At 39.0% G+C, this 23,955-nt stretch overlaps 1 protein-coding gene across 3 annotated transcripts in view; it reads right to left on the bottom strand.

The window, feature by feature from the left end:
- Positions 1–23,955, bottom strand: part of Dnah6 (dynein axonemal heavy chain 6) — a 196,070-nt gene that overhangs the window by 85,345 nt on the left and 86,770 nt on the right. For all 3 annotated transcript variants that reach the window (XM_069989108.1, XM_069989109.1, XM_069989110.1), the window contains 9 exons: positions 22,934–23,101; positions 19,095–19,243; positions 17,476–17,583; positions 13,367–13,922; positions 11,906–12,028; positions 6,765–6,947; positions 6,055–6,198; positions 3,054–3,275; positions 1,657–1,804 (listed from right to left, as the gene is read on the bottom strand). In XM_069989108.1, the coding sequence (XP_069845209.1) occupies positions 1,657–1,804; positions 3,054–3,275; positions 6,055–6,198; positions 6,765–6,947; positions 11,906–12,028; positions 13,367–13,922; positions 17,476–17,583; positions 19,095–19,243; positions 22,934–23,101 (1,801 nt within the window). The remainder of the gene's footprint in view (positions 1–1,656; positions 1,805–3,053; positions 3,276–6,054; positions 6,199–6,764; positions 6,948–11,905; positions 12,029–13,366; positions 13,923–17,475; positions 17,584–19,094; positions 19,244–22,933; positions 23,102–23,955) is intronic.

Below are 23,955 nucleotides of genomic sequence, written 5' to 3'. Positions count from 1 at the left end.
AGTGTCTTTATGGAATCCCTCATAAGAGCCTGCTCCTGAAAGCCTGCAGCCCAGAGTGCATGGATGGCTATCCTGCTCTAGCCAGGAGAGAAGAGGCCCTCCATAGACATCAGGGAAGGGAGAAGCCACCTGTCTCTTTCTTCTCCCATTGCAGGAAACTCCTACCCTCCTCCACCTCCAGTTTCAGAAGCCACAAACCTGGCTTATGACAAAGGAGGGGGGGTGTGTGAGCTTTACCTTAGGTTCAAGGCTGATTTTTTAAAAAAAATTGACCCAGACTCAAAATATCTGAATGTAGGCAGAAACCTGGAGGTAACAATACATGGCTGAAAGGGCTGAGTGGAGAAACATGAAAGGGCTGAGTGGAGAAACACAAATGGTTTCATGCTTGATGCCAGATGCAAAGAAGGTTATTGGTTTTCAACAAAAGAGCATTGATTTAGGTTTATAGATACTGGAAGGAGAGAGGGGGAGGCATAAAAAAGACTGACAATGGGGGCTGGGAAGGTGGCTCAGTTATAGAGCGCTTGCCTTGCATGCCTGAGGCGCTGGGTTTGATTCCTCAGCATCACATAAGCAAAAAGAAAAAAGCCGGAACTGGCACTGTGGCTCAAGTGGTAGAGCTCTAGCCTTGAGTTGGAGAGCCTAGCGACAGCACCCAGGCCCAGAGTTCAGGCCCCATGACTGGACCCCCCCCAAAAAAGGCTGACGATGTTTTGGCTGAAGGTGATGAGAGAGATGGCTTGCCTGTTAGCAGCAAGATCTGTAGATACTTAGCACGCAAAACATGCTATTAACAGACTTTTCTTTGCTGTGGTCTAATTACGGTTTGCTCCCCACTAAAACTCATGTTGAAGCCTGCTCTTCAGTGTAACAGTGCTGGGCTGCGAAGAGGGGTCGGTGCTTTTCTTGAGGAAATGAGTTCTTGTTCTCACAGGACTGGATTGACTATCATGAAGGTGTGATGCTGCAAAGCAAATGTGGCTTTCCCAGCTTGCTCTCTTTCTTCCTTTCTTGTACACAGGCTTTTGCTACAGAGTGCTGGGCACTCACTGTGATCTTTTTGTAAAAAAAATATTTTTTATTGTTATGTTAGAGGTGATATACAGTGGGGCTACCTTTACATATATTGCATGATATGTACATTTCATTCCTTTTGCTTAGTATCAGCTGTTCCCTCCTTCTCTCTTGTCCCCTCCCTCCCATCACCACCCTTGAGTTGCTTAGTTCACTTTCATCAACGTCCAGTGCAGCTGATGGACCCCTCTGCTGCATTTTTTCACCTGCTTTCCACTGATTCTGTGCCCTCCTTCCATCTTCCCTCAGATGTGCATGTGTACATACCACATATGAAGTAAAGAATACAGAGTCATCTGAAAACAGTAAGACAAGTTAAGAAGAGGTCCTTTGTTTCCTTATCTTTGACTTACTGTGATCTTAGACCACCACAATTATAAGCTAAGTAAACCTCTCTTCTTTACAGGGGAGTCAGTCTCAGGTATTTAGTATAGCAACATAAGTCAGACCAAGACACCCCTTTCATTTATAAATATAATATCCCATTGCCATTCTATTATGTGCACAGGACTTTTCTTTTTGGAATCTATTGGTTAAATAAATAACTTGTGTGGGACAAGCTAAAATGATCATTCTTACCTAGAATGTTTTTTCGTTTTCTTTCCAGTTTTGACTCAATGATCTCTTGTGTCCTTGCAGATGATGTTTGAGCAGAAAAATTTAGATAAACAGGGACATAGCCAGCTGATTCTTGAATTCTATTTAGCAATCCTTTTGCAATAACAGACTTTAAATTAAAAATACGTTAATAAATTTCACATTCAGTCACGTATATTGCACCAGCCTGTATCAGTACTTATCATTTAGTACAATGGGTAAGTAACAGTATAAAAGGAGAAAGGTTACATCTAGACTGAAATATCTTCTCATACTGGACATTCCATTTAGTTACATTTATTAGAAACAAAGAGGCATACTAATGAGCCCAATCTCAGCAAAACCTTTATAGTTTCATTCTGAAATCCACGTTGGTCACTATCCAAGCTAATTTGATAATGAGTCACAAGAAAACTCAAATTCTTCCTCATTCTTTTTCTTTTTCTCTTCTTTCTCCTCTTCCTTCTCTAGTACTGAAGTTTGGGTTCAGGGGCCTTTTACTTTCTGAGTACCTGCTCCACTATTTGACCTCTACCCCTGACACTTCTTGGTTTTAGTTATTTTTCCATTAATATTTCATGTTTTGCCTGGGGCTGCCCTGAATCATAATTCTATCATCTGTGCCTTTCCCATAGTGGTGAATCTCCAAGTCAGGCTTGTTTGTTGAGACAGGGTCTCACTAATTTTTTTTGTATGGTCTAGCCTGGAATCTCTACTCTGAAGTAGCTGAGATTATAGATGTGAATCACCTTGCCTGGCTTAAACTTCATAGGAGTAATTTAGGGGGCAAACAGTAAATCCTTGTTTTGTAGAATCCTTTAAAACTAAGGAACCTGAACAATGAGTATTTTCCCTTTTCTTTTTACAAAAGAATTAAAATGTCATCATTCCTGTGTCAAGTAGAAATACACAGGCAAAAGGGGACAGACTGACCTTCATTAATATTATTTTTGGGGATACAAACTGTTCTGGTCAATTCTTACCCAACAAGTGCAGTAGCGGCCAGAAAAACATCCAGGGAGCAGAATATAAAATCTTCTGAGCACAAACCCTAGTCATAAGGTTTTCTAGTTTATGTAATATTAACCCAAGAATATATCCAGACATTGAAGAGTTTTGAGATAATTGCAGGTTAATATATATATATATATATATATATATATATATATAGAGAGAGAGAGAGAGAGAGAGAGAGAGAGAGAGAGAGAGAGAGAGAGAGAGAGAGAGAGAGAGAGGATAGGCTTATATTCATCTTGAAAAAGTCATACAATTAAAAATATTTCCTTTACACAATAATGTGGTATTTCTGTTGTGACTAATTCGAAGCCCACCACACCATCAGTTGTGGACAGAAATTCTGGTGTGATACAGTTTCCTACCTTGCCCACTCCAGTGATCCCAGTGAACAACACGGAATGCTTGACAGCAAGTAGTTTTTCCATTAAATACCCATAGCGCACTGTGTCAGTTGTGGGGACAAGCATTTCAAAGAATGGAACGTCCCGACTGTATTTGAAGGCGGGTATGATTCGTTCCCAAGGATCCATCCGTTTGGTGTCAAAGTCCACGTGAATGCTCCACAGGTCACCAGAACTGGGCAGCTGAAGTGGGAAATTAAGTGTCACTTTCAATAGACAATATTGACATATGCCTATATAATCATGTGTACATTCTATAGGAATAGATATACTCATGTGGAAATACAATACAAATGGAATTGGATTTCTTTTCTAATTATACAGACATAATTAAATATCAGTGTTTTATTTTATTTTGGCAGTACTTGGATCTGAACTCAAGGACTTGTACTTGCTAGGTAGGTGCTCTACTGTTAAGTCACATCTCCAAGCCCCACTTTTCACTGGCTGTTCTTGCTTCCTGTTCAGGCATATGCCTGGACTACATCTGTCTATTTTAGGCTTACTGTAGTTGTTGGATGCTAGACGCACTCATGTGCATAGCTATGGGTTAAGAAGAGGGCTGGGAAACTTTTCTGCCTGAGCTGCCTTGAACCACTATCTTCCTGTTCTCAGAACTCCCAAATAGCTAGGATTACAGGAATAAGCCATTGGCATTCAGCCCAAGGTTAATTATTTAAGCATAGTCACGAAGCACAACAAATGAAAACATCTGACACATTAATTACTAAAACTGCATGCTGGAATTATAAAGTATAAATTTTTTTTGAGACAGTGTCTTGCTATGTAGCCCAGGCCTCCTACTCTCTATGTAGCTCAGGCAGACCTCAAGCGCTCGATCTTCCTGCCTCTGTCTCCCAAGTGCTGGGATTCTAGGCATGTGCCACTTTGAGAACATTTTCAATTTAATTCCATTTCCAGGGTCATACTCTGTGTCAAATACCATTCTTTGTGGTTAGGAACAAGTACTAGCTGACCCAAGTCTCTACCTCCAATGGTCAGGTAGATCCACATGGGGTATAAACACTGCAGCTAATACCTGGGGGTTCTAATACAGTTTATTATTGTCACAAAGGCGGGTGACATAGTACATACACATATGTGTATCTTCAAGTTGGGAACTTATTCTATGGCCCAAGCTGCCTTGAACTTGCTCAAGCCTCCTGAGTGCTGAGATTATAAGTGTACATCACCATGTCTAGTCTTATTTATTAATTCTAATAACTTGTTTCTAGACTTTAAAGGCTTTTGACATATTCATTGCTGTTTCCTACAAATAGTGATGGTTTTACTTCATCCTTTTTGGTATTTATATGTTTTATTTCTCTTGGTCTTGCCTTACTGCACTGGTCTATATGACAGTGTAGTATAAAGTTATTTTGTGGCTTTTTCATTAAAAAAAAACCACACCTGGTTGTGACATATTCACTTAACTTCATGACCAATTAATAGATTGCAACCTGTAATTTTAAAAGCATTGGTAGAGATGAGTCTTATGGACTATATAAAAGTCTAGGGAACAATAAACAGGCTATTTTAATAGCCCAGGAAAGAAGTAATATCAACCTAAGATATCTAGAGGCAGTGAAGATGAAGAAAAGACATATTTGAGGGCTGGGAAGGTGGCTCAGTGATAGAGCGCTTGCCTTCCATGCATGAGGGCCCAGGTTCGATTCCTCAGCACCACATAAGCAAAAAGAAAAAAGCCGGAAGTGGTGCTATGGCTCAAGTGGTAGAGTGCTAGCTTTGAGCTGAAGAGCTGAGGGACAGCGCCCAGGCCCAGAGTTCAGGCCCCACGACCGAACTCCCTCCCCCACCCCCCAAAAAAAAGACTTACTTGAAAAAAAAATACTTAGGAGATAAAATTCACTAAAGTCAGTGTTTTATTGGCTGTAGGGAGGTGAGCAGAGAAAGAAGAATCTGTAACACTTTCAAAATTATGACTAGTAATACATGACTGTAAGACCCTGAACTGATAAAAGGAACAGTAATCCAACAGCTCATTCACTGGGATCTGCAGACAGAAGAAAGAATCCGACTTCACATCTGGATTTTTCCTGCTGCTGCTCAGATGGCATGACTACTGCCAGAACAGGAGCTTGTTCTGCTCTGACAAATATCCTCTGGTCACAAAATAGCAATGGTCGTCCCTACCTAAGAAGAAAAGCTAAATGAAAATCTCTTCAAAGCTTACAACGATCTACAAGGTCTTACATACTCTGCTTCCTCTACATTCACCTCTTGAATCTCGTTTCTTTCCATGTGCTCACGTGCTCATTCCATTCTGACCCCACTAACGTCCTTACTGTTCCACTCGGCAATTGCCAAGTGCATTATTGAGTAGTAGTGGCTTTCATACTTTCCCTTCCAACTGGAATTCTTTTTAAACATTTATTTATTTTTTTCTAAATTGGAATTCTTGTTCTCTACATAATTAGCAATTTCTTGATTTTCTTCAGTACTCTATAAAAATATGTCTTTATGAATCCCACTTTAAAGTGGACCCATCATAAATAACCCAGCTCCCCACAGAACCCTGGCGCTCCTTCCCATTGTTACTCAGCCTTAGTTTTCTCTGCAATGCATATCACAACCACCCAATGTATTGCATATCAGTTTGTTTCTTCCTGACTCCCTCATTGCAAAGGAAACTCTATGAAATTAGAGACTAGAAAAAAGTTTCGGAATTGCCAAGCACTCAAAGATAAACTTATGAATTATAATCCAATTTTCATCTGTCATGAGAGATTTTAGAGACTGCACCTTATTTTTTCATATGGTTGGATTACTCCTAAATGATGAAAAATGCAATAAATGTTATCAATGGCTGGAAAAAGTGACTAATTTTTTAAAAAAACTTCTCAGTAAACTACTTTTTTCAGAATCAAAGTTTTAAAACTTTTCACCTAAAACTTTAATTCTAATGATTCAAATTATGATGTTAAATGCAGCTGATTCTTACCCTAGCATCAGGATTATCATCAAACTGTGTTCTAATAAATGTATCAAAAGAATCTGAGTAGTTTTCAGTTAAGTTTCCACCCAAAGACCATAAATAGCAGAACACAAAAGTCTGACATATCAAAGAGTTCAGTTTCATTTGTTCCTGGAACAAGAAAGGCAATGTTAGCAACCATAAATAACAGAATATGAAAAGCTGACATATCAAAGAGTTCAGTTTCATTTGCTTCTGAAAGGATAAAGACTATGTTAATATTTTACATATAAGCAGAAGAATAATTCTGAATAGTGATGTCTGAAGACATTTTCCTTTATTGAGATTCACACCTTTAAGTGGGCTTGTGTATTGTTTCATCAATGGTTCAAAGAAGGATGATCTCTTATCTACATAATGGAATACTGAGGAAAAAAAAAATCTAGGGCAGAAGTAGGAAATATAGCCGAAGTTATCTTTCAACTGTTTATTAGAACTTCTTTAGGCCTGCATGAAAGCATTTAAGCAGACTGACAATATACTGTATTAAGAATGTGCTATAGACTACAGGAGAATTGAAAATTGAATGGAGAACTCATCTAATCATCGATATTAGTCCCCTGAAAAATTGATTTTAAAACAAATGACAGACAAGTTAGAATTACTTATTTGCAAAAAAAAAATCTATACATAATTCCATCTTCCTTGTGTCACAGCCGTAAACAAAACCTTCATACCATTGCCAAGTTACATCCGTCTTTGCCAAACAACAGAGACTCCAACAAGCAACAGAGCGTTGTAACTTTGCTGATATCCACTTGCGGGATGGCTTGGGTACACTTTTTATTGACAAAATGTAACCCATCTTCCACATATCGTTGGAAAAGGTTCAGTATGTATTCTTGAGTTTCCTCATTCAGCTGAAAATGAAACAAACAATAGTTTAAAATGACCAGAGTAAATATATAAATTAATCGAGAAAGAGGTTGGTTAAAGTCTGTACGTTTCCAAGTATTCAGTAATGAGATATTCTGTGAGGCTTATATCATTTGGCCTAAGGAGATAAGCCTCACAAAATATGAAACAAATGCTGAGGCCACCGTCTATGCATCCCTAGGAAGAGACACATGGAGGCAGTGCAGCGTTAAGGATTTTCTACCTTTTGATTTGGAAATGAGTACAGAGGTGCTCACTTTATAATGAGTTCTTAAGCTACAAATGCATGTTTCACACACTTTTGACAATCCTTTACGCTGATTTTTTTTTTGTATTTAAGAATAATGAACAAGAAGGAAGATAGAAGACAGCATTTTCAACATCTCTGTAAAGTAGAAGAAGTAATTTCCAAAGATCGAAATATAAATTCAGCTTGGCAGGAAACCAGTGGCTCATGCCTATAATACTTGCTGCTCAGGAGGCTGAGATCTGAGGATTGAGGTTTTTTATTTTTATTTTATATTTTTAAAATTTTATTGAAAAGATGATGAGCAGCGGGTTACAGTTAAATAAGATAATGAGTACATTTGTTTTAAAACAGTTATCCCATCCCTCATTTTCTCCCTTTTACCCATCCCTATTCTGCTTCCCCCAAAGTTGTAAAGTTCATTTCTAGCATAGCGTCAAGTGAGTATCAATGTTGCATTAGTTCATAGGTTGTCCTGCTATTTCTGTGATTCCCTTTCCCTTCCGAAGATTGGATAAACTTATATAAAAGACACAAGGTTCAGAAAACTAAAAGAGAAAAAAAAGAATAACTACATACAGGATATAAAAAGTCCCTCTTGTTTCTGATTCTTGGAGTTCATGTTGTTATGCTTCATTATATATGGTCCTATGCGAGTAACAATTGGGTTATTGAGATCTTGTTAAGTATATCATAGAAATATTCTAGTTCTTACAAATGAGGGAAACCATGGCTCAATTTTTAATAGAACCAGATCTTATTGACTATGAAATAATTCTCCTATAATCTTTTAGTCTCAATGTTTAAAATGACTATAATAACTACCAGTTAGGTGCCCAAGTGAAGCTGAATATTATCCATCTCTAGAGAATGTAGATGCCTATCTGGGTCTCAGTGCCTAATTTTCTGGGTTGTTTTTCTTTTTAAAAAATGCATTTTATTTATTTTTTCTCAATATATATCTTTTATTGCAAAGATAGTGTACAGAGGGGTTACAGTTGCATGAGCAAGGTAATGAGTCCATTTTCTATCGAGCATTGTCATACCCTCCTTTATTTTTCCCCCACTATCCTTTTCCTCCCCACCTCCCCAACTCCTCTCTCCCCTCTCCTACCCTTCTCTTGCAAAGTTGTAAAGTTCATTTTCAACACACTGTCTTGTACATCTCATTGTTACAATGGGTCATCCTGTATCTTTAGTTCAGCATTTTGTTATTTTCCTTCCCCTCCCCAAATTAGAAAAATGTATATACAAGATGCAGGACACCGGAATCAAATACAGTGACAACATACCATGGGGGAAGAACATACAAAGAAACAAAAAAAATCACATAGTACATTATAAGTACATTAAAAAGAACAGCAACAAAGATAAAACCTTGAGGTTTGAAGCGAGTTTGAGCAGGAAAGTTTGTGAGACTCTTATCACCAAAGAACTACAAGAGGAGTTGTGGCTCAGCTGGTGGAGTACAAAAACCACAGTGCCCAGGCTCTGAGTTCATCATGCCCCAGGACTGGTACATTAAACAAAACAAAACAAAACAAAACAACACAAAACCCCCAAACACTGAAAGACATTATTATTATTGTTTTGGAATTCATTTTGGTAAATATTATTTTATTTGATCAGAGTCACAGAGACATTGTGTCTTTGGGTTCCTCCCTTAGATAACCTCCTTTGTTTTCACTGTGCATGAATGTCTAGAATCCTATATGAAAGACATTACTAAGAGAATAAGGAGGAGACAATGCTTAATAAGAAATGTACTCATTACCTTGCTCATATATCTGTAACCCCTCTGTACAGTATTTTCACAATAAAAAATTTATTAAACAAAAAAGAGAATAAAAGTTAAAAGGTTTATACAATTTGAAGAGAAATCAGGGTATTGTTAAAGAGAATAGAAACACAATCCATATACAAAAAATTTGCAAAAGATATAATCTGATGAAAGACTATATAAAAATGTGCAAAGAGCCGGGTGCTGATGGCTCATATCTGTAATCTTAGCTACTTAGGAGGCTCAGATCTGAGGATTCCTGTTTAAAGCTAGCACAGAGTAGGAAAGTCCATGACACTCTTTTCTCCAATTAAATACCAAAAATCCAGAACTAGAATTGTGGCTGAACAGTGTTCAGCCCTGAGCTCAAGTCCTAGGACCAGCTCATACACAAAAATGTACAAAGTGCTCTTAACACTTGACAGTAAGAAACAAACAATTCAGTTAAAAATGCTCAAAGACCTTCCCTAACATATATCTTATTAGATGATATACAGATAGCAAACAAGTATATATGAATCATCTATGATTGAGGAAACTGCAAATGAAAACAAGACACTGTTATGTGCCTGTTAGGATATATAAAACACAAAGCACTGGCAATGCCAAATGCTGGCAAGTATTAGAGCAGAAGCAATCTCCTCCCCTATTGGTGGGAATGGAAAATAGTATAGTCACTTTGGAAAATATTCTGACAATTTCTTAAGGAGCTAAACATGTACCATCTGACCCAGTAGCCACAGTCTTTGGTAGCTGCTCAAATGAGTTGAAAAATATTCATACAAAAAGCTACATGATAGTGTCTCTATACAGCTTTACTCACAATTGCCAAACTCTGGAGCACTCAAGATGTCTTTCAGTAGGTGAATATACAAGCAAACAATAGAATATTATTCAATGCTATAAAGAAATGAGCTATGAAGTCACAGAAAGACACAGAAGTGCCTTATATGCATGTTACTAAGTTTTTTTTTTTTAAAGAGCCAATCCACAAAAGCTTTGTACTGTGTGATCCCAGTATGACCTTCAAGAAATGGTAAAACTACAGGGACAGTAAATAGATGGGTGACTGCTAGCAACTGACAGCTAGAAAGAAAAATGAATAGGTAGAGAGAATTTTAATGTGTGATACTATAATAGTGGAGAGCTGACATTATGCATTATATAAAACCATAGCCAGGTGCCAGTGGCTCATGCCTATAATCCTAGCTACTCAGGAGGCTGAGATCTGAGGATCATGGTTCAAAGCCAGCCCAGGCAGGAAAGACCGTGAGACTCCTATCTCCAGTAAACCACTAGAAAACCAGAAGTGGCGCTGTAGCTCAAGTGGTAGAGCGCTCACCTTGAGCTGAAGAGCTGAGGGACAGTGCCCAGGCCCAGAGCTCAAGACCCACGACCGACCAAAAAAACCCCCCAAAACCCTAAACTGTACAAAATGAAGAGTAGGCACTACTGGAAAGCCTGGACTTTGGTTAATAAAAAGCATTGTACAGGTAGTAGCTCATCAATTTTAACAAAGATACTACATCATTGCAAGATGTTAAAAACAAGGGACACTTTGGAAGAGAGGGAGCACATGGGTAGTTTCTGATCTTTGTAAGCAATTTTCCTGTAAATCTAAAACGTCTCTAAGAATAATAAAGTCTGCCCCTTAAAAAAAGGGACTTCAAGAAGGTTTAAACTATTTGTAACCCCTCTGTACAGTATTTTCACAAGAAAAACTTATTTAAAAAAGGTTTAAAATATTAAGGAGGCACATGATGAAAGCTCTCCGTTCCGAGAACTGCTTCTTTAATAAGGTTAATATGAAATGATGCTATACGATTCTTAAAATATTGATATCTAAGAATGAAGGAGTCAGAAAAGGATGACATTGTTGGAGTGGGGAATGACCTGGTAGAAAAAAAAATACATTGAAAGACTACGTGTCAATCTTAGATGAAGAGAAACTCCTGTTTAGCCTGGAGAAAGTCCAGAGGCTGCTGTGAGTTGAATTGTTCTGGAAAAGAAGGAAGGAGGGGGGTGGGGAAAAGAAATGTACTTATTACCTGACTTAGGAAATGTGAACCCCTCTGAACAACACCTTAATAATGATAACAATAAAATTACTTAAAAAAAAGAATGTAGAAGCTTTTCTTCATTTTGGGTGGAATCTTGCTTTTAAGGTTAGGTGTGTCTTAGGTTTTATACACCTGCAATTAGGGTGACAGTAAAAACAAATTTTTTTAATGGTTCTCAGAGGCATTAGAGGCTATGATAGTGAACCTTGATTGTCAACATTTCTAGAGAGGGTTAACTGAGTGAAGAGGACCTGCCCTGATTGAAGACCTGCACTATCCCAGAGGCTGGGGACAGGGAAGGACTAAAAGGGGAAAAGCGGGGGAAACACATTAACCAGACATCCCTTTCCCCTTCCAGACAGCCAGGATGTGAGCTGCTCTGCTCTGCCATGCTCTCCTCGACACAATGGGCTAAAACCTGTGAAAATGTGAGCCAAAATAAATCTTTCCTCCTTTTATACTGTTTTGTGATGGGTATAAGAAAAGTCAACACACCTACAAAGCAATCTATGTGTAGATTTCAATGTTCTTTTCATTATAATTTCCTTTTAATACCTCCAGGCCTCCTGCAAGTCTTTCCCAGTGCCTCAGTCTCTTTCAACTGTGTCTTCAGGAAAATGCAAAGCCAGGCAGAGGAGGGCAGGTAGGAGAGAGACTAGGCAGGCTGACAAGGTGAGGTACTAGATTTAAGGGTGGACTCAAGTGTTATATAAACATTCCTGGAGGATCCAAGAGTCCTTAGAAGGACAGATGGAATTCCCTTAATAAAGCACAATGATACCTTAACTTATTGCCACTTGTGCACTGTGAGGTCCAACAGATGGAGATATGGGGGAAATACCTGGTTGTACTTACATTTTTAGAAATATCTTTCATCCATGTTTTCACGTAAGGCATCCATTTCAGTTCTTCAGGATCCACAAACACCATCCCGCATCGACTGACAGTGGCAGGGGAGGCTACCTTTAGATCTTGTACCTAAAATTGAAAAATGTGGGTCAGGAAGTAGCTAACACACTACCTTCCTTATCCATCTAACTTCAACATTAATGATTCATACCTCTGAAAGTTTAAGTTAACACTGATGGGCTTTATGTGGAGGGGAGGGGGAGAGCAATAAGTAATATGAAATGCAAGAAGAAAGTTAAGTGAAATGTAGGGTGACAAACATCCCACAAATATAGGAGGATACTGTCAATCCCTATGGCCAGGAATAGGCGTGTCTGATGTTCTTTATTTCTCTTTACTTTAGTCCTCACCCTCATTCTTGTATTCCAGCACCTAGCGAAATATATAGAACACTGTAGGCATTCGATGAATATTTGAGAAATGAACAATGCCCAGGCGGTATCTTGCACAGTGTTTTCTATCAGTATCTGATCCACAATTTTCTTTCAATCCTTCACCGAATATTTATACTACAGTGAGATGATTCATTTATATAACAGGTTTTTAACTTAGAAATAATTTAAGCTGGTGGTAAGAAATGTATGCATTATCCTGCCCATGTAACTGTAACTCCTCTGTACAGTATGTTCACAAATAAAATAAAATTAAATAAAAAAAGAAATAATTTAAGCTGGGTACTAGAGGCTCATTCTAATAATGCTAGCTACTTAGGAGGCTGAGCAGTTTGAAGATAGCCTAGGTAAGAAGGCTGACCATGCGACTCTTATGATCAATTTATAAGCAGAAGTGGAGTTGTGGTGTAAGTGGTAAAGAATCAGCCTTCAGTGAAAAAGCTAAGGGACAATGCCCGGCCTCTAATTTAAAACTATATATATATATATATATATATATATATATATATATATATATATATATTTGCCTTCAAAAGAAACCAAGTGTGATCTGGGTGCTGGCGGCTCAGGCCTGTAATTCTAGCTACTCAGGAGGCTGAGATCTGAAGATCACGGTTGAAGCCAGCAGGGGTAAGAAAGACTGTAAGACTCTTATCTCCAATTAACCACCAGAAAACCAGAAGTGGAGCTGTGGCTCAAAATGGCAGAGCACTAGCCTTGAGCAAAAGAGATCAGGGACAGTGTCCAGGGCCTGAGTTCAAGCCTTATGATAGACAAACCAAAAACCCCAAAAGAATAGATGCTGAAATTAACTTCCTGTTCATAGAGCCATAGGATAATTTTTGATGTTTGGTCAGGATTTATAATCTATTACAAGAGAATAGTCTAATAAATATTCACTAAATGAACTAAACACTATCACACAGACAAATGACATATCATTGTAAGAAAAAAAGAAGCTAATGGAAGCATGCCAACTTGATGAATGGTTTCACTTCAGTGATCATACGTTTACCTCAAACAGCATGTGGATTTGAGGTGTGAGTTTAATCCTTTCACTGTTAGCCAGGCAAAGCATCTTGTTATCATCCAATACTGTGTTCATATTTTCAATCCAAAGAGCATCCACTGGCCCGTCACTTATGATCCATTTATGGTCTTCTGAAGTATCATTTACAGCTGCTCTCACACTTAGAGCCATCAAACCATCTTTCCATTCCAACGTTATGTTATTCACTTCACCATATAATTCACCCATTGTGATTGATTTAGGATTAAGAACGTAAGTTTTTACTGCTTGATAAAAGGGATTGTTTATGCCAAGTTTCTGTAAATTCCCTAAAGTTTCTGCCAGAACTTGGTAAACTGTGGTCTTACCACCTCCTGTTGGCCCAACTAACATAACACCATGCCTCACAAGCATAGTCTCGTAGAACTGTATTACTTTTTTAACCATACACAGCTCAGGCTGAAGGTTTTGTTCAGTCATGACATCCACAATTGTTGACTGTAAAATACCATAATCATGTTCTGGAATTTGGACTCCAGGAAAAAGATCAGATATGATTCCGCTGACAAAACAAAAATAAATGTCAATTATGAACCACTTGTCATTGCTGTTTTTCCAGATTTGTTACAATTAATTGATTCTTTGGGCATACATAGTAAGACTGTTCTACATGCTTTACCATAATGTCATCTTTTTCTAGTATACTGTATGATTTTGTTTCTTGTACAGTGGGCCAGTGTTCTTAAGTATAATAGAAGGATATCTTGGGGACAAGTGATATGTTTTATGATTCTGTATTTGACGATAGTATGTGTTATAGTGATGAGTTTATCAAGTTTTTTTTTTATAATTATACCACTAAAATATGTGGGCCCTCAGCAAAACCAGAGGGAAATTGAAATAGAAAATTGGTATGAGGTAGAAAAAAGAGAGGAAGGGCAAAGTGGACTGTTCTATGAGAAAGTTTTCAGGAGAAGTTTCTATGCGAAGAAAGAAATGAACTCCTCTCCTTACCAAGTGTACTAACTACATCTGAGACACAGTAAAGACATAAAATGACAAGAATATTAGATGGGAGTAGAAGAGATAAGAGGTAAGAAGAGATAGAAAGGGGCTGGGAAGGTGGCTCAGTGGTAGAGTGCTTGCCTTATATGCATGAGGCCCTGGCTTCGATTCCTCAGCACCACATAAGCAGAAAAAGCTGGAAGTGGGACTGACACTCAAGTGGTAGAATACTAGCCTTCAGCTGAAGAGCTGAGGGACAGTGCCCAGGCCCAGAGTTCAGGCCCGATAACTGACCAAAAAAAAAAAAAGAAGAGACAGAAAATCTATAACTGTGCAATTAAAAGTTGGTAAAGTGAAAAAAATTAAAGTAGACAGATAAACTTTTGTAGGATAAAATCGTTTATATATAACTTAGAGAATGACAGATCTAGATGTTTCTAATGTTTATATCAGATTAAAGCTATGAGTTCCTATAGATACTCACATAGAAGAGCATAAAGGAAAAATACTCTAAGAACAATAAATACAAATGACCAATAAACACAGCAAATGAAGCTCAATGACATTAGTAATTAAAGCAATGTGTATTAAAAATAGGCTTCTGTATATGGCTTCTCTTTAAAACACTTAATGAGAAATAGGCATTTCCATAAAGTCATTTATATAAATGTAAAAGGATAAAATACTTTATGTATTTTTTGGGGGGGTCCAGTTGTGGGGCCTAAACTCTGGGCCTGGGTACTGTCCCTCAGCTCTTCAGCTCATGGCTAGCGCTCTACCACTTGAGCCACAGTGCCACTTCTGGCTTTTTTCTTTTTGCTTATGTGGTGCTGAGGAATCGAACCCAGGGCTTCAGGCATGCAAGGCAAGCGCTCTACCACTGAGCCACCTTCCAGCCCATACTTTATGTATTTAGAGGACAACTTAATAGAGTCTAATTTAAATTAAAAATATGGAAACCCTGTGGCCCAGGAAAGTTGTTTCCAAGAATCTCTTCTAGAAATATCAAAATGTACTAAGATACATTAACACTCTGGAAGAAAGAAAAATATTGAGTTGACAAATATGTTCAAAGCACTTTATATAGGTATGAAGTAAAATAATAAAACTTGTAACTATTTTAAAAGGTAGGCACCAGGGAACCCTAGCTACTCAGGAGACTGAGACCTGGAGGTCAATCTTAGAGTATCAAGGTTCACTGGGCAGAAAAGTCTGTGAGGCTTCATTTCCAACTACCAGCAAAATACTTGGATTAGAGGTGTGGTGCACATAGCAGAGCACTGGCTTGAGCAATGAAGTGGAGTGTGCGTGGGGCTATGAATTCTGGTACTGGTAAAAAAAAATAAAAGAAATTGAAAGTGGGGATAGGGATGAAAACGAGTAACAGAGTGTGAATTTATCAAAGTACATTATATGCATGTTAAAAATGCCACAACAAGACTTCTTTGTACAATTAATTGAAATGTTAAGTGTTAAAAATGTGTGTAAATAAATATACATATATTAAAATATAAAAACTAAGCTAATATAGCATGGCTCTATAGTGGGTAATATTTATATACTTGCAATGCTAAAAAAATTGGATATTTCACTCAAGTTGTATTAGAATATATCTATTCTGTGAGGACAGGTAGAATGGAAAAAATGCATTACATATTCTTATTTTCCCTTTAGTATTGAAGATATACCAAAGCAGGCACCAGTGGTTCACATCTGTAATCATAGCTACTCAGGAGGCTGAGACCTAAAGAATTGTGGTTGGAGGGGGTAACGATGTTTGACAGGAAATGTACTCATTACCTTACTCATGTAACTGTAACCCCTCTGTACAGTATCTTTACAATAAAATAAATCTGTATTTGATGTTGGTATGATTTGGGGAGGGGAAGGGAAAAAAACAAATTGTTTAAATAGGGATACAGGTGGACACATTGCAACAACAATGAGACATACAAGACGCTATGTCAAAAAACGAACTTTATAATTTAGGCGGTGTGGGGGGGAGTGTAATTGTGGAGATGGGAGGGAAGGGATGGAAGGGGAAAAACAGAGGAGTGGGCAACAATGCTTGATTAGAAATGTACTCATTACCTTGCTCATGTAACTACAACCCCTCTGTGCAGTATTTTCACAATAAAAAACTTATTTAAAAAAAGAAGAATTGTGGTTGGAAATCATCCCAGACAGAAAAGTAAAGTGACTTCATCTTCAATTAACCAGTGAAATGCCTAACTACAGTTTTGGCTCAAGAAGTAGAGCAGAGGCCCTGAGTTCAAGTCTCAGTTATTGGTATACACACACACACACACACACACACACACACACACACACACACACACACGAATGGCAGATGCATGGCACTATGAAGTATGGATGGGAATAGCAAGATAAAATGGGAGTTGAAAAATGATTGTCTGTGGGACTTGGGGTTGGTGAAGGGTAAATAATTATTTACCATGAAACTTATTTGTGAAATGATTTCATTTTTAATTCTATGTACACATATGAGTTGGAAAAACAAAATTAAACAATAATGAAGTAGATAAAACCAATAACATTTATGTTAAGCTCTCAGTCTGTGTTCTCTGCCTACCCCCCCCCCCAACGGAGCAATGTTTGAGGCTTGACACCTGTACTCTAATGCAAATTTGTATATCACACAGTCTGGTGATTAAATTTATTTTGGGGGGGGGTTGGTCATGGGGCTTGAACTCTGGGCCTGGGCGCTGTACCTGAGCTCTTCAGCTCAAGGCTAGCACTCTACTAGCTACTTCCAGTTTTCTGGTGGTTAATTGGAGATAAGAGTCTCACGGGGACTTTCCTGCCTGGGCTGGCTTTGAACCGCTATCCTCAGATCTCAGCCTCCTGAGTAGCTAGGATTACAGGCGTGAGCCACCAGCGTCTGGCTGGTGATTAATATTTTACAAAAAGTGGTTAGAATAATTGTGAAAGTTTATTATCTTCAATTTGAACTAGACAGTTCTTAAACTGTAATTGGAAACTCCAGGAACATGAGAAATGTATCAGCTTTTTAGAATGAAAATGACCGAAGAGCACCTGTTTACCCTATGTGAATATGATGCTCTGTTCTGTGACACACAGAAACTTACCTGAACAGAAGGGCATCATCTGTTAGAAATTTTGGCAAGTTGGAGTCTCGCAAAGCTCTTATCAGTACCACGTCTTCGCTTAGGTCTGGATTCTCTCTTTTTAAAGATCTAAATTCAAATGAATAGTTCATGTATCATTGCAAGAACATAAAACTGAGTGTGATTTATAAACCATGGGTCAGGAATTCTGCTTGAGTTCTGGCTAGAAGCAGACACTTGTTTTCTTTTGTGTCCCAGTGTCCATCTCCGTCATAACACAGGCACAGATCATGAACTGGCTATATAGTCCTGAGGAAGGTGAAATTGTATTTTTCCAACCTCTCTCCCCAAAAGGCAAGCTTTACTCAACGTAAGTTTACAGCTCCCTGAATGTATTGTGACAGCATCCATTCTAGTACTTTTTTGTCCAGAATGTGATGCCTTGCTCTTTTGCAAACACTTATTTACCTTTCAAAACCCAGCCCAGTTACTCCCTTCTCTGGGAAGCCACTGTACCCTCTCTTCTCCTTCCCAGGAAAGGCTGGGCACAGCCCTATTGTTGTCTTGGCCACACTGTATGTATACTTTAGTATACTCTTAGTCTTGCCTATGAGGCTGCAGTCCTGTTAAGAGCAAAGGTTTCTGAACTTCCTAGTTCTTTCATCCATAAATGGCAATTCCCCAAAAAGGAGACATATCAAATCTTGGAAGTTAAGGGAGCAGAGTGAATTGAGAGGGAAGGAGATTCTTGTAAAGCTGCAGAAGCCCTGAAAGTATAGAGACATTGGTCCATATTATCAGTGAGTCATGGCTTGAAAGGAAGGACTGGAAGGAAGACATTGCTTCAGAGACTCTGGGTAAGTTGGGGACTCTATGTAGTTACAGAGAGAAGTTGAGGCTTGAAATGAGGAAAGACTCATGCTTTGCTGGAATCGAGATAGCAGCTCAGGCTTGGTCCACACTGTGAAGGCAGAGATGGAGTTTCTGACATCTGAATTGACTATAGAATAGTGAAGTTTCTTTGAAGTCTCCAGGCTTTTTTTTTTTTTTTTAAATTTCTAAATGTTTTCAGAATCTGCTATTTTTTGGAGGGGGGTCCGGTCGTGGGGCCTGAACTCTGGGCCTGGGCGCTGTCCCTCAGCTCTTCAGCTCAAGGCTAGCGCTCTATCACTTGAGCCACTGCGCCACTTCAGCTTTTTTCTTTTTGCTTATGTGGTGCTGAGGAATCGAACCCAGGGCCTCAGGCATGCAAGGCAAGCACTCTACCACTGAGCCACCTTCCCAGCCCCTCCAGGCTTCTTTTAGGCACAAATGTAACTCACTTTATTGTGCATGCATATCAAACTGTCTGATAATGGCAAAGGGTTTGGTATCCTAAAACCCAATGGAGGTGAGGCGTTTGGGGGAAATGAATGAGCTGAAGCTTGCTTAGGTTCATGTTCAGGCTGAGGACAACCGTGATGGGATGTCATAGGAAGGGTGTCATGGGTGTGCCAAAGGATGGATGTCGGCAAGAGCTAACATTGCTCAGTCGCTTATCACTAGCTATGACTCAAGCCTTGCTCTAAGAGCATTTGAGGCAGTGAATACCTGTGATGACATGTTTTGGAATTTCACTGCGGATCACTTTTGTTTCTTACCCAGCCATGACCAGTACGGACTTTACAGCTCTCATGCCAAAGTCATAATGATCCTGCTGAGACAGCTGTTCGCTGCAGAGCTTGTACATCTGAGTCATCTTTCGTGCTAATACTTTACTGGATTCAAATCCTTCAGAATATAGAATTACCTAGAATAAAACAATAGAACAAAGTTCTTCTTATCTTGTTTTGCTGGCAACTTATTGGCATAACACCAGTGTATTCAGAGTCTGCTCTGGGCATCATACCTTTCCATGTTGTTCTATCACAAGAGATGTAATACCATGTGTGGTGGCTCAAACCTGTTATCCTAGCTCCTTGGAAGGTGGAGATCAAGAGGATCATGGTTGGTTCCAGGTTAGCTTGAGCAGAACAAGTTATTGACCCCATCTCTACAGAAGAAAGCTCTACAGGTAGTTAGGTGCCTGTAATCCCAGTTATAGGTAGAAGTATAAAACAGGAGGATTGCAGTTCAAGCTGGCTTGTGAAAAAAGTGAGACCTATCCCACCTTATCTCTCAGGAAGCTGAGATATGAGGGTTTAAAAACAGCCCGGGCAGGAAAGTCTGTGAGACTCATCTCCAATTAACCACAAGAAATCTGGAAGTGGCACTGTGGCTCAAGTGGTAGAATGCTAGCCTTGAGCTGAAGAGCTCAGGGCCAGTGTCCAGGCCCAGAGTTCAAGCCCCATGACCAAATAAAACAAAACAACAGCAAAAAACAAAAGCAGAGCACAAAAGAAAAGGACTGAATGTGTAAGTAATAGAGCACTTTCTAAGCAAGTGCAAGTGAGTATCTTTGAGTTCAATACAGACAGAGAGAGACAGACAGACAAAGAGGGAGAGAGAATACTTCAGGATGTGATGATGTTAAGAGAAAGAGTTTTCTGTCACGGAATGCTATACAGAGGAATATCAGGGCACTGGTTCAGCCTTCTCTCTAAATGAAGATGTGATCTTAGTGATAGCTTTTGAAATTGTATCCATGGAGGTTGGATGGTGTTATAAATCCTGAGTACAAAAGCAAGATGGGGCTTCTCCAGTCTAACATGAATTCCCACCCTTCTGGGACAGGATTGCTTCCTGCTCCCTTTGGGTTCCTTAGGTGTCCACAGAAGCTGTGCAAAGATTTTCAGGTTCTCTTCTGGCTATGTGGTTTCTCTGCTCCTGAGAGGTTTCCACATACTTGGTTAAATGAATTGAGGGACACTGGATGCCAGTGTCTCTCACTTGTAATCCTAGCTATTCAAGAGGCTGAGATCTCAGAAGCACAATTTGAAGCCAGCCCAGGCAGGAAAGTCTGTGAGGTTCTTAGCTCCCATCAACCACCCCAAATCCAGAAAGCCAGAAATGTAGCTGCAGCTCAATTGGTAGAGTGCCAGCCTTGAGCAAAAACGCTCTGGGACAACCAACTAACTAACCAACACACACACACACACACACACACAATTAATTGATGAAGCCTAGTGTGCTTTGACAACAGACATTGGAGTGGACCTTTCTTTCTATTCATGATCTGCCCCAAATACTGTTAGCTTCACAAGTCGGAGTTGGAATGATGTAGAGATTTCTTACGGGTGTCTCTTTTGTTCATTGCTCTATCATCAATTTACATGGTGCTTTGAACACTGCAGGTGTTTAAAAGTATTTACTGATTATAGACCCTGAGTATTCAATTTGTAGAAACAACATGTAAAGACTGGTATGTTAAAATCTGTCTAGTTCTAGTACTGAACAATGTAATAACAGGACAAATCATGAGATAGGAATAAAATGTTGGAGCTGGTTCTAAACCCAGCTTTCTTTCTACCAGCTTGGGATAATGAGCAAGTCATTCATTGTGCTTATTCATAGAGAAAATCAAGGGTGAAGGTATTACCTGACTTAAGTATCTTCACCTCCATGCATTGAGAAGCTACGGAGATATCTCTGAGGTGTGCTGCGTGCTGTAATTCTTCTAATGATTGGGCTTGATAGGCCTGTTCAAGTCTTAGTCAATATCCATCATGTAGATGGATATTTTGAATTAGATGTTAGTGAAGGAGTTCATTAGCTATACAAATAACCTGTATTTCTAAGGTATTCCCCTCTAAAACGAGTTCTACATCTTATTAAGAAATTCAATGCTAAAGTCAGGTGCTGGTGGTTCATGCCTGTAAATCTTAGATATTCAGGAGGCAGATCTGAGAATCTCAGATTGTAGCCAGGTAAGTCTGTGAGACTCTTATCTCCAATGAACTACTAAATATCCAGAAGTAGAGTTGTGGCTCAAGTGGTAGTGTACTAGCCTTGAGCAAAAAATAGCTCAGGGACAGTGCCCAGCCCCAAGTTCAAACTCCAGGACCAGCACAACAAAAGAGAAAGGAAGAAAGGAAGAAAGAAAGAAAGAAAGAAAGAAAGAAAGAAAGAAAGAAAGAAAGAAAGAAAGGAAGGAAGGAAGAAAGAAAGAAAGAAAGAAAGAAAGGAAGGAAGAAAGAAGAAAGAAAGAAGGAGAAGGAGGGGGGAGAGAGGAGAGAGAGAAAGAGAGAGACAGACAGAGAGAGAGAGGAGGTGGGGTGGGGGAGAAAGAAATCCAATGCTGATTTGGGCCCTGGTGGCTCACATCTGTAATTCTAGATACTCTTGAGATTGAGATCTGAGAATCAAAGTTCAAAGCCACCTTGGTCAGAAAAGCCTACAACACTCATATCTCCAATTAATAAGCAAAAAGCTGGGAGTGGAGGTGTGGCTCAAGTGGCAGAACACCAGTCTTGATCAAGAAAAGCCAAGTGAGAGCACAAGAACTTCAGTTCAAACTTCAGTACTAGGAAAAGAAATAGAGAACAGAAGAAAGAAATTAAGCCAGGCACAGGTGGCTCACATCTGTAATCATAGCTACTCAGGAGGTTGAATCTGAGGAATGCAGTTCAAAGCCAGACAGAGCCCATGAGACTCTTATCTCCAATTAACCACCAGAAAACCAGAAATGACACTGTTGCTCAAGTGGTAGAGCACAAACCTTGAGATGAAGAGCTCAGGGACAGTGCCCAGGCCCAGAATTCAAGCCCCACAACCAACAACAACAACAAAAAAAGTAAGAAAGGAAGAAAGAATGAAGGAAAGGAATAAAGGAAAAAAGAAAGAAGGAAAGAAAGAAAGAAATTCAGTGCTGAGCACAGGGATCTTATGGAATCCTGAGAATGCTCAAAGGTGTTGGTGGTCAGAAAGACATATATGTGTGTAGGAACTTGCAAAGCTGTATACTTTCTTGTGTATGAACTCTACATCAATAAAAAGTACCTTGAGAAATGCAAGTAAAATTTATTCACAAATGGACTAAGAAACAAAGACAGCTTAAATTGAAAGATGTATTGATGAAGCTATTAGTGGTTACTGTTTACTGACTAAGTTGCTACAGACTTACAAATAAATCCACATCCTAATAATCATAGTAATAATCATAGTTTCTATCCAACATTCTTGAATCTAATAAAAATTGTGGGCAAAGAGAAGTGATACTAACATAGTATTTTAGGACTAATTTGGACATCTTAACTCAGAGATGAATTGACACCCCCCCCCATTTAACTAAGTAATTAAACTCATTGATTCATTTCAGTAAATCAATATATTGAGTATGTTCTAGATATCATTTGGAACATTATGTACATAACACTAAAAAACAAAATAGCCAAACATTTAGTAAAACAGTTTACATGATAACAATCGTACCTATACTGAAAAGCAAACAATGTGTAACCACTGTAGGGTGAATTCATGAAAAAAAAACTTCTACCTTGAAAGAAACAAATGGTAAGTAAAAGAAACTGTGCTCTAAACCTTGCATTTTAATAAGGCTTACCTCTGCAATCAAAGCATAATTTGGCACCATCATTGCAAATGGTCTAAACAGGGCTTTCAAATTATCTGGCAATTCAGTTCTGCCTGCATATCCAGGATTCATTGTGATAAACGCTGCACAAGTCATAATCAGCTTTATTTCCCGTCCCTCAAACATGAATCTGAAGAGCTGTTAAAAGAGAAAAAGTTTAAGTGAACACTTTCTGGATATACATAAATTATTTCATATAATTATTACTTGAATATAAGACTTGTGCAAGGAGCATTGAAGCAGACTACTGCCTTCTGTTGTTGGAAAAGAGAGAGATTTCTCTCTCGATTCGATCCTTACTTCCAATATCTGCTGGGCTGTGTTTCTAGTTCTCTGCCTCCTTGCCTCTGCCTGGCCCAATTTGTCTCTTTCTGACACAGTCTTGAAATCTAGGCTTCACTATCTTTTGCTTATACTCTTCATTTAACTTAGATTTAGTGGCCACTGAAACCTCTCCTCTCTATTTCTGGTATCCCTTGCGATACTCCAATCTGGTCTTAGGCTTTGTTGGTTGAGGCCCCACTATTGCATTTTTGGTACCATCCTGTTCACTTGCATTCAGCAGCAGCTGCTTGCTGAACATCTGTTACAGGTGAGCCTCTGGGTTAGCTGTGGAGGCACAGAACTTGAAATGGTCTCACTCTTGAGCCTTAGAGAAGCCTCCAGGCTTGCTGGGTGTAGCCAGCTCTGGAAACTGCAACTTTCAGTGAAGATTCTATAATAGAGGTGCGTGCAAACCAAATAGGGTAAACAGGCAGCCTGTTTGGACCCTGAAGAAAGAAGGAGGGCATTTCAGATAGATAAGCAAGGGTAGCTTCTCTGGGCAGAAGAAGGAATAAGAAAGAGCAGTGCATGTCAGGAAATGACATCAGTAATGAAGTTCCATGGGGGCAAGAATAGCTATTCCAGGCCTGACCATCAAGCAGCTTGAACACTTGGCTAAAGAATGGCTTTTGTAGAAGTGAAGGACCTCTATGATGAAAACTTTAAAA

Source organism: Dipodomys merriami, unplaced genomic scaffold, assembly GCF_024711535.1.
Source record: "Dipodomys merriami isolate MVZ:Mamm:240054 unplaced genomic scaffold, mDipMer1.0.p SCAF_37, whole genome shotgun sequence".
In the NCBI taxonomy this organism is placed as follows: Eukaryota; Metazoa; Chordata; class Mammalia; order Rodentia; family Heteromyidae; genus Dipodomys; species Dipodomys merriami.
Note: the sequence above shows the minus strand (reverse complement) of the source record. Positions and strands in the feature narration are given on the sequence as shown.